The 10,684-nt window shown below is 64.7% G+C and overlaps 1 protein-coding gene across 1 annotated transcript in view; it reads right to left on the bottom strand.

The window, feature by feature from the left end:
• Position 1: 1 nt before the first annotated feature.
• The window catches only part of CCDC85C (coiled-coil domain containing 85C), a 56,912-nt gene continuing 46,229 nt past the window's right edge, over positions 2 to 10,684 (bottom strand). Inside the window, exons 3-6 of the mRNA XM_037503920.2 lie at positions 6,202 to 6,309; positions 3,973 to 4,068; positions 3,152 to 3,250; positions 2 to 2,695 (exon numbers count right to left, since the gene is read on the bottom strand). Of these exons, the coding sequence (XP_037359817.1) occupies positions 2,606 to 2,695; positions 3,152 to 3,250; positions 3,973 to 4,068; positions 6,202 to 6,309 (393 nt within the window). The 3' untranslated portion in view covers positions 2 to 2,605. The remainder of the gene's footprint in view (positions 2,696 to 3,151; positions 3,251 to 3,972; positions 4,069 to 6,201; positions 6,310 to 10,684) is intronic.

The raw sequence follows: 10,684 nt of genomic DNA, 5'->3' as shown, positions 1-10,684 counted from the left end.
CCCGACCTAGCCGGGCCTCAGACGCAGCTGCCAGTGGTCTCCACCAGCCGCCCCGAGGGCCACATCCCCCTGCCCGCGACAGACAAGCACCGCACACCCAGCCGCAGGCTTGCAAAGAGCCTTTATTATCTAGCGCAAAGTAGACACTATCACAATCTTCTCTGTTACTCCTTTTACTAAAATAGTTCAAATCAATGTTTTACCACGCTATCAAAAAGTTCTATTTCTTTCTCTCCCCAAATCAGAGTGGTTCAAATGAAGGTAGAAACGGGCCCAGGAGGCCCCGGATCCCAGCTCTGTGGGCGCTGGGAGCGGGCAGGCGCGGTGCCCGGCAGTCACGTTCTCCAGAAGACAGAGCGTGGCTGCCCGCCGGCGACAGAAACCAGACGTTCCAGCCCATTCCCAGAAAGCAGCACAAATACTCCCCCCACTTTATGAAAAATAGACACCTCTACTGCCTGCAGTCATGCATCCTGTTTCTTTAAAAAAAAAAAAAAAATCAGTAGTATGTATTTTGTTTCCTCTCAAGTTTTCAAGAAAAAAAAAAAGAAAGGTCACTTTTTCTTCTTTAAACACTGATGTGTAGCTAATAGCTTTTGGATAAAAACGTGCCACCCTAGAAAATGTGCTCAGCAGAGCCCCATCGGGCTGGGCTCGGCCACCTGGGTGAGGCTGGAGGGCGAGCCGTCACAGTGGGAACGGAAGCCACAGTATAGGTGTCACGCGGGCTTCAACACCGAGAATCCGAGCGCTGGAAACGGAAAGGGACCTTTATGAAAGGACACCGAGTTCAGCACCCCGCCCACTGTGCGCGCTGAGGGCCACGGCGCGGGGCGGGCGGCTGCCACGGTCACCCTGCCATGCCCACGTCGCCCGGCCCTGCGCCAGCCCCCATGGGCTCCCGCTGCCGCGGTGCACGGCACCAGGACGGGGCCCAGAGGCACTGCCAGCTATGATGTCAGTGAGGTGCCCACCATGGTGCGTTCCTGCCCTGGAAAGCCGGCCTGGGCAATGCTGGCCTGGGCGCAAGCAAGGGCGAGGGGGCATCTGCTCCAGCTGCTGCTGCCTCACGGCAGGCAGGAGGGGTCTCACAGGCACGCTCTACCTGGACACCGGGCAGCGTCGGGGCAGGGTCACTCACCTCCAGGCGGAAGGCCCATTGGCTGGGCCTGTCTGCGCGAGAGCTGCGGACCCCGGGCCCTGACTTATTGCTTATTTTCAGTGGCGGCCAAGCCAGCCCGATCCAGAAATGACAGACCGGTTCCTAGGCGTGCCCCCACCCAACTAGAACCCAGACCCTTGGGGCTACTCCGCAGGCATCACCTCTATGCCTCCAGCTCTTTCCAGATGGGCAGGAGTCACCCAGTCTTGGGACTGACGGTGTTCGCCCAGCTGCAGGCGCCACCCTGCTGACCACCTGACCCAAGGGCCAGCTCCCTCCCGAATGAGCACCGCGCTCCCGCCCCACGGGCGAGGGAGCATGCCTGTCGCCGTCAGCAGTGCCAGCGCCACTCCCCCTGGGCACAGTGAGGACTGGAGCCTTTCCCCTGAGTGTAGGACCCAAGGGCGGGTGGACCAGGGGCACAGGGATGGTTGAGGGGTGAGTGGAGGCCACTTCAGGTGCTGGGAGCTGCTGGCCATTTACCGCCCTGGGCCTCGTTCCCGCACACAGACTGCAGCCCGTGATCTGCCATCACACGGAAGGCCTTGCTCGATCCGCAGTGCCCTGCGAGGGGGACCTCGGCTTCCCCTCTGTAGTAGAGGACAAGGCTCGGAGGAGAGGTGACTGTCCACTGCAGTGAGGCAGCCAGGCAGCGGATCTCAGCCTGGGCCTCTGCTTTCCCGCCCGCCCAGCCAGCAGGCCCACCCCAGCGGCTCCTGGCTGTGCACGAGAGAAGGCTGGTGGCCTCGAACCGGGGGCATGGCTGAGGCTCCGAGACCTCATTTTTCCACCAGAGCTTCAGCTGCAGAAGGTCCTAGAGCTAGGGCCAGTCCTTCCAAGGAGGGTAGACGCCTGCCAGCCAGGCCAGCAGCCCTGTCCACGGGGACCCAGAGTGGGGCCAGGCCCCGGGGCCGCGGCAGCTGACCGCCGGCGCGGTGTTGGCCCAGGCTCCCCACCTGGCTCAGCCCGAGACCCTGCCACGGGGGCCTCCTGTGTTGCTCGCCAGCCAGGGAAGCGCTGAACGGAGCTGCCTGGGCACGAGCAGGAAGGAGGGACCGGAAGAGCCAGGGCGCAGCCTGGCAGACGCGGGACATGGCAGAGAGTGTGCGTGTGAGGGGCAGAGGGACACGAAATCTAACACCGAGAGCTCGGCAGCAGGGGGGCTGGGGACCCTGCCACAGACAGAATTTCCTTGTCCACGACTCGGGGACCCCTGCGGGGTGAGTGGCGTCAGGCCACCGCGGGTCGGTGGGAAGTGGTGTCCCTGCAGCAGGTCCAGCTGCCACTGGCCATGGCGCGGGGAAGTCGGCAGCGTCTCCCGGGTTGCTGGTGGGGCGCGGGCCGGGCGGCGGCAGCGCTCTATGTACAGTTCGGCGCAGGCCAGGGAGCTGCGGCGTGTCTGCGCTCCCGGGCCGGCGGGCAGTCCACATCCCTGAGAAGGCCTTACACCGGCCCCTTGAACTGGTTACCGGACAGGTGCTGCCGGATGGAGGGCTTGGAGCTGGCGGCGTCCCCCAGCTTTCTCCACACCACCTGTGGGGGGGCAGGCGGTGAGTGCAGGGCCCTCCAGCAACCCGCTGGCCAGGAGGGGAAACAGGCCTCTAGACACGCAGCCCCAGTCTTTGCAGGTGCGCCCTCCCGACCAGGCCTGCCATCCTGAGCGGGCCACGGCTGGGTCGCAGGCTCGGCCTCGCTGCCCTACAGTGGGCCCTGGGGCCCTGGGAGGCACAGAGGAGAGGGGTTCAGAAAACCCCAACCCAGAGAAGGCCAGGATCAGCACCTCCCTGGCACCCCCGCGAAGGGGCAAAGACACGGCTCATCGCAGGAGGGGCTCCCTCCCAGGCCGCCAGGGGCACCAGCTGGGACCCAGGGCGTGGGGGCCGAGGACCCCATTCTTGGGGAAAAGGGGAAGTGAACCTGGGCCAGAGCCCCTCCCATCAGCAGCCCCTCCCACAGCAGGCCCGGCCTGGCCCGGCCCCCAGGGCTCACGTTGCACATCTCGCGCACAATGGCCTTCTCCTTCTCGCTCAGGTCCTCCTCGCAGCTGTCCTGGAGTTGCCGGTCCAGGTTCTCGTGCACCTCCAGGACCTGCAGAGGACGGGCCTGGATCAGGGCAGAGCCCCAGGGGTGGCCTCGGGTGATACCCCGAGCCTCAGCTTCCCCAGCTGCAAGCAGAAGCCAAGAAGCCCCAGCCGCGGGGTCGGGGTCTGGCTCCGGCGTGGGCGCCCGACGGTAGCCGGCCTTTGCGTCCCTCCTCACCCCAGCGACACTGTGGAGGACACGTGAGGGAAACAGTGCCCTCCCGACCCCGAAGGGGGCAGAGCTAAGGCCAGGGCCCCTGGGGGCAGCACAGATAAGTGGGCAGAGACCATGCTCAGACAAGTGGGTCACCCCAGCCAGGCTCCCCAGACTGTGCTTCGGAGGCACCAAGGAGGCCGCAAAGCCCTCTGGAGCACATGGGGCATGGGGGGTGCTGTGGTGGGCGGGGGTAGCAGGGGGGGTTGGTTTGTGGGTGGTATATATGTTGTACAGGGGGGAGCCTGTGGGGTGTGCATGTGGCTGTGGGGGAGGGGACATCCCAGCCCATCCTGCTCCCTGGGGAACACCCGGCCAGGCCTGCTCCTTACTGCATATTGCCACCCAGCACCCCAAAGTCCCTCCCCATGTGGGTCACAGTCCCCCAGCCCCCACCTGCTGCCCCGGGACCCAGAAAGGGCAAACGTGGGGTCCCAGGTTCCTGGGTCCCGTGGGATGCCAGGGTGTGGGGGCCCCTGAGGGAGCGCCTGGAGAGGGCAGGGCCCGCCCCTCACCTTCATGGCGTGCACGACGGCCTCGGGCTTCTGTCCCGCAGCGCTGTAGCCAGCCGAGGGGGGCGAGGGCAGCTCGGGGACCACACTGGCCGGACCCTGTGGGAGAACCACACCGCTGAGCTCACCTGGCTGGTCCTATGCAGCGCCCCGGGTGGGCCCAGTGGCTCAGAGAGGACAAGATTCTGTGGAGCCAGACCTGGGCAGTACGAGGGGGCTGAGCTGACCACGGCAAGGAAGGGCAGGACACACCCGGCCCCACGTGCCCAGCGGCGGCTACTCTACAGTCCACCCAGAAGGCCCATTGTCATTTCAGCAGATGCTGGTACAGATCAGAGGGCAGACTCCCAAAGACCACCTACCCTAGACAGAGGGGCCTGGACTCAAACCTCAGTGCTGCCACGTCAGAGCACCCCCAGGTGAGGTGGGTGCCCTACAACGCCCGCACTGCTGGGGCTGGTCTCTTTCCGCTCTAAGCCCCCACCCTCCTGGCACCTCATTCTGGAAACATTTGTTGGCATCAAGCTGGCCGCTTCCATGTCAGCTTGAGGGCAGGAGGTCGGGGGGCTTCAGCCCCCCACTCCCTGCCCATCTGTATCAGAGCCCCCTCCCCAACTTTTCCCCCACAAGGGTCTCTGGCCCAGGAGATGGGGGGACAGAGCTTCTGCCTCAGTCTATAGGGGGACCCCTCCTTAGAGCAAGGTTAGAAGGGACACAGGACCCCACAGAAGGGGCTCACAGAGGCCTCAAGGGAGGAGCCCTGGGACCAGCAGGAGCCTGGGGTTCAGGAGATGCGGGGAGGGGGTCATCGAGGGGTGAGTCTGGAGGCCAGACAGAAACACCAGGACCAAAGCGCCCGCCCAGGCATGGGGCTGCATGGGCAGGAGAGTGGGTGCTGGGCTCCCAGGGCACCTTGGGGACCCTCCTGGTCAGGGGTCCCTGCAGTGACCAGCTGACCAGGTAGGCTCAACTAAAGGTACCCTCAGCCTGGGGTCCACAGACAAGGCGGTGCTGTGTGGACCCTGGGGCCCAGAACCTTCCACAGTGGACTGCCATGCCCCCTTTCCTGGCCCCACCTGCCCAGCCCAGGCCCACTCCCAGGGCCTCCCAAGCGCAGCCTGCTCCGGGCTCCACACCACGCTGAGCCCACAACCCTGGGGCCCGAGAAGCTGGGCTTGGACCAGGTTCTGCTGGCACGACCTGCCCTACTCTGTGCCTTCATCTCATCTGGACAATAGAACCCTGTGTCCAGGTCTGCAATGTGGGGGAACCAAACAGGGATCCCGGGTGCTGGGTGGGATGGACCACAGGAGGGGCCAGACTGGACAGGTGCTCTCCCCCTGATGGCCAGCAGGGGGCGACAGCCACATGCGCATGGTGCTGGGAAGCACCTGCTTGGCCTCATGTCCCCTTTCAGACGGGCACTCAGGGAACCTGCTCCGTAAGGGAGCCCAGGACCTGCTCCGGGGCAACCAGGAGTGGCCATAAAGGCCATGTGGTCCAGCACTTTCCAAGCCAGCCAGCCTCTGGGGGCTGCCTGTGAGACGTGCCTAAGGTCCTATCAGTGACGCTGGCACTGCAAATACAGGAGAAGGATGGTGTGCCTCGGCACTGTGCCCGCCGGGTGCTCCCCAAAGACCCCTTGGGCATGGGGGGAGCAGGCTGGACAGCTGGGCGCCCCTCTGCTCCCTAAGTGCCCCCTCAGGGGCTGGTCGGCCGCTGCATGCAGAGACCGCCGTGCCGCAGGCGCCGTCTGCACAGGTGGGGCAGGGAGGCCACGGCCAGGACCCAGCAGGGCTCGACACAGCAGGGACGCCAGAGCTGCGCCGAGCAGGCACCCACGTCCAGAGGCCAGCCCCACGCCGCCCCTCCCGTTCCGCCCAGGGCGAGTCGGCGTCCCGGCCGCGCGGGTAGCTTGGATAACCACAGGCAAGTTAAGCTGCCAAGCCGCCAACCCGAGCGCCTCTGCCACCCTCAGCCTCAGAGCCCCTCCCTCCCTGAGAGCCGGGGGAGAAGGACAGGCTCCCGGCCGTGACCCCAGCCTCGACCTGCCGGCCTCGCCGCACCTGGAGGCAGCGCTGGCAGGGAGGGCCCGGCCCACTGGGCCACGGGCTGTCTATGTGTCCCCAGGCAGGTCCCAACGCCTGCACCTTGGGCCTCCAGGGACTCTGCCCCCGGATCCCAGACACGGGGCACACCCGAGGACAGTGCTGGGGTGGGGGGGGGACTTACGTTCTGCAGGGAGTCCTGGTAGGAGGGCGGCAGGGACGCCAGCTGGGACTCCGAGTGGTACGGGGAGAAGCCTTTCCGCAGCGTCCGGTACTCTCCGGGGCCTGCCTGCTGCAGGGGGAGAGGGGGCACAGGTGAGGCACCAGGGGGCAGAGGTGGGGGGACCAGGGGCAGAGGTTGGGGGCAAGGGGCCAAGGCAGTCCGTCAGAACCCTGGGCAGCTCCCTCAGCAGGCCCAGACTGTGCCCAGCGAGGGTCCCTCCCTCACCCTCAAGGCGCCCTCCTGGGGGCCAGCCCACTCACACCCCATCCGCCCTCACTGCCATCATCAGCCTCTGTCTCCCCACCAGAGGGTCAGTGCCCAGAGGCAGGGCTCCCTTCTGCTCCTGATGAGTTTGTGGACAGCTGAACATGGGGGTGAGTGGGTGAATGAGCACCCAGCTCTCCCACCCAAGACCCTCATCCCTCTGCTCCCAGACCCCACAGCTGGGTCCCACGCCAGGCCAGGGAATGCCCTCTGCCTCCTCCTGGGCCCCGTCCTCCAGCCCCCACAGACCCCGGGTCTCCAGGTGCCTAGACCTGGTGCCCTGGGCAGGCTGAGTTCAGGAAGATGCTCCCGGAGGCTGTCAGAGGGTAAAAGCACAGGCCTGGGTCACCCTATCCTGACCGCAGACCTCCACCCAGGTGCCCACCTCACTGGCCAGTGCAAAGACCTGCCCATGTATCTGAGAACTGGCCCCAAGGTCTGCAGAGGGGCTGACTGTGAGCCAAGGTCACCCCAGCACCTCTCAAGGTGGCCCAGAAAGTGGGCGGTCTTGCCAGGGGGCCTGGGGCAACCAGAGGCAGCGAGCTGTGGGGTCACATCTGCCCTGGCCAGCTGGTGGGGTCCAGTCCCTTGCTGCCAGGCATCCAGAGAAGCCCTGCCCCCACCCACACTCACTCATCCCTCCATGGGTGAGACCCCTCCAGGGTACCCCTGTCTCCCTAGGCCATCCCCCCTGGAGGAGGCCACCCCCAATTCCCAAACAAAATCACTGCCCTGGCCAGGCCTCTGACAGGCAGAGCTCTAAGCCCGGGCTGCCCCGCCCCCCAGCACCACTCTGCAGGAACACCCACCGCAAGCTGGGGTCCGGTGTAGGCCACCCTGTTGGGGACCAACAGGAGTCAGGGCGACCAGCCCCAGGGGCCAAGACATTCAGCACTGCCCTTTGTCACCCACTAAAGTCTACACTGTTTTCACACCGTCTACACTCAGGGCTCGGGGCTCAGTCCGGCCCCAGCGCCAAGGTGCGGCCCTGGGTGGTTGCTGTACATGGGGCTGCCGTCTCCTCCCCCACCGCTGCTCGGGAGGAGGCGAGTGTGGGGGGAGCGGGTTTTATTAATTAGCAGCTGCGGTTCCCACCCCGGCCCTCGCTGACGGTTACACGTATTCGCGTGTTCCAGAACTGTATTAGCGAGCCACAGAGCTGGCGGGGAGAGCCTCTCGAGGGGCAGCGTGACTAATGACACATGGAAATGAAGCACCATAATGGCTCTTAAATCCAAATTAAAAATCCTGGTATTTGCCTGGTGGTGCCTGGAAGAATGAAATTCTGAGGTTTTCATCACCAAGAGGGAGGAGCTGAAACCACCTTCTGGGGTGGCTGGGCCTGCAGCCCGGGGAACATGCAGGGCGGCCAGGATGCTCCTCGAGGGCACGCCTGGCCCACCTGCAGCCCCCTGACAGGGACCCTCGGGCCAGGGAGGAGGCATCCTCCCGCACCCCCAGTGTGGGCCTCAGCCTGCTCCCTGCCGTGGGATCACTGGAATCCAAAGGGAAGGAAATAAAGGGGGGCTGCAAGCACTCAGCATACCCCTTCCATCCCAACTGCCCCCAAAGGGCCCCACAGCGTGCTGGGGGACCCGGGTCACAGGCCGAGGTCTGGAGACCTGAGCACACCCCAGGCCTCCCTCTGGGGTGTCATTGCCACACTGCCCAACTCAGCCAGGCCGAGACGGGCAGCAAGGGGAACGGGGACACCCCCGTTCTCCCATCCCATCTCCCTATGGGTTCCTGCTTAAGAAGCTGGGGGCCCCTCAGGGTCACCGCAATATATGTGGGAGCATTGTTGGAGGGGTGCTGAATGGAAACGGGCAGGGGCAGGACAAGGAGAAGACTCCACTTTGGGGGGAGGGGGCAGTTGTGGGTGGGGCCCCTTTCTGGGTTCACTCAAGGGGAGCTACCCACCCCTCCTCCCTGCCTCCTTGAAGGGGACTGCCTGCTGCAGCAGTTTTGTTTCAGAAGCACCTACTGTGCGCACTCTGGCAGGGGGGCAGTGCCTGCAGGGGAAGCAGGGGCTGCAGGGTGGAAGCAAGGGCAGGTGCAGACACCGGGCCCCCACATGCAGACACCCGAAGGGGACCGGCCACTCAGACCCGCGGGCGCAGGCCGCAGGGCAGAGAGGAGAGGCTCATGCAGGGCGGGTGGGTGTCTCAGACCTGGGTGCCTCCCACTCCCTGGGGACACGCCGGGGCCCTCCCAGGCGCCAGGACACGGTGCACCAGCCCTTTAGGTGAGTGCAGAGGGGGACCTGAACTCACATTCATCCAGGGCCCAAACCCACTTCCCGACACCACCAGACTGACTGCGTGGCCATAGGCCGAGCTGTGGCCCACACACCCAAATCCAGGCGCAGGCTCGCCGGCCCCGGTACCTCCACAGGGGACCCATCTGGAGACAGGTCCTTGGAGGGGTGATCAGCTGACTGAGGCCACCGGGTGGGCGTCCTCCTGAAAAGCACAAACTGAGACTTGGAAGGCAGGCGGGCACACAGGGGGCACACGACGGCCTCCAGCCCAGGAGGCAGGCCCGGACAGGGCCCCTCAAGGCCTCAGCGCAACCACTCCTGGCCCTGGGGCCATGGGACAATACAGGCCCAATATTTAGCTGCTCAGTGTCTGGGACCAACACGTCCCCCATGCCAGGAAATCCTCCTCCGCCCAGCCTCAGTTTCCCCGTCTGCACATGGTATTAACCCAGGGGTCACCTGCGACCTGAGAGTTCGGGGACCCTGTGTGGTAGTACAGGGACAGCAGGTGTGGGTCAGGGGTGGGGTCAGGCCAGACCCTGGGAGCAAGCACCCAAAGGCTCTTGCTCTTGACAAAGCCGCTTCCGGCACTGAACGGGTTTATCGCTCATCAGCCAGTGGCGGAGCTGGGGGGAGCAGAGCACGAGGCCGCAGCGGCAGTTACAGCCGCCCCCACGCGAGCCGGCTGGCTCAGAAACCGGCAGGAAAAATCCCCGTGTGCGTACGGGCTGGGATGAATCACCAAGAGGAAGCAGCTGTGTTGATGAAATTTTACAGCCGCCACGAGAAAGAAAATACGAACTGCAATACAGTAATTTAGCCTGTGAACACTCTGGCACATTTTTAATTAAAGCTATTTTGGAGTTAAATAGAGGCCACGGGGTGGGGGGGGGTGGAGGGTGTCCGCGGAGGCCCTGCCTCCCACCCTGACCTGGGGCCACGTCCCCTTCAGACATTCCAAGACCCACGCTGCTCTCTCCTGCTTTTCCCCAGCGGGCAGAGTCCCTGTTCTGCACACTGGGATTTCACAAGATCTATGGACCAGTCATACAATCTCCTGTGCCAGAGCCCACCAGGCCGAGGCCAGAGTCCCGCCCAGCAGCCACCTCTCCTCGAGCCCCACAATGCCATGGGCATCACAGCTGCCTGCAGGGATGAGCATGCTGCGGCCGAGCAGATCTCCCTTGGCTAAGGGTCTCCTCTGCACCTCAGACTCCGGGTGGGGGCAGCTAGGGGTTCCCCAAGGTGCATCCCCCCAGTCCAGCAGTGCTGAACCCCAGAGATGCCGAGCCTACCCAGGGACACCCCACCTCTGCAGTCCCCAGTCGCCCTCAAGCACGTGAGCCCCTGCCTGGTTGCCCTGCACCCCAGGGCCATGTACACAGCAAGTGACCAGATAAACACTGGGCGCCCTTTTATAGGTGAGCAGATGGAGGTGGGGGCTCGAGGAGCCTCATAAAGCTGGAGCAACAGGAGCCCTGGGGACACCCTGGAGACGCCCCATAGTGCCACCAAGCCCTGGGTGCTTCAGCTGGCATCAGGCAGAGGGCCAGTCCCCCCCTGCAGCAAGTGCACATGGGCAGGCAACTCGCGAGGCTCCAGGGGGCTGAGACCCCAGCGCCACACGGCTGTCCCCCTTCTCAAGATGCTGAGTGTGGCCCTGACCCCCCAACACCAGCTGGGAGACCCTGGACAAGACCCTCTACCCACCAGCAGGGTTTTCACTAAGAGACTAGGGATGGGAGCTGGGTGTCACCGCCACCTCCACCCCAGCCCCAGGGACACCCATCACCAGCAGCAGAGCTGGGCTCAGGGGCTCGGCCAGAGAAAGGAAAGTTCAGCTGCAGAAATCGGCCACTCGGACGCGCCGCGTAGTACGCGGAGTCCCCAGCACAGTCCGAGAGCGGTCGGGTAGGGAAA

The sequence above is a fragment of the Talpa occidentalis genome, unplaced genomic scaffold (genome assembly GCF_014898055.3).
Source record: "Talpa occidentalis isolate TD23 unplaced genomic scaffold, MPIMG_talOcc4v2.1 talOcc4.11, whole genome shotgun sequence".
Classification (NCBI taxonomy): Eukaryota; Metazoa; Chordata; class Mammalia; order Eulipotyphla; family Talpidae; genus Talpa; species Talpa occidentalis.
This window is presented reverse-complemented; position numbering and strand designations above follow the sequence as displayed.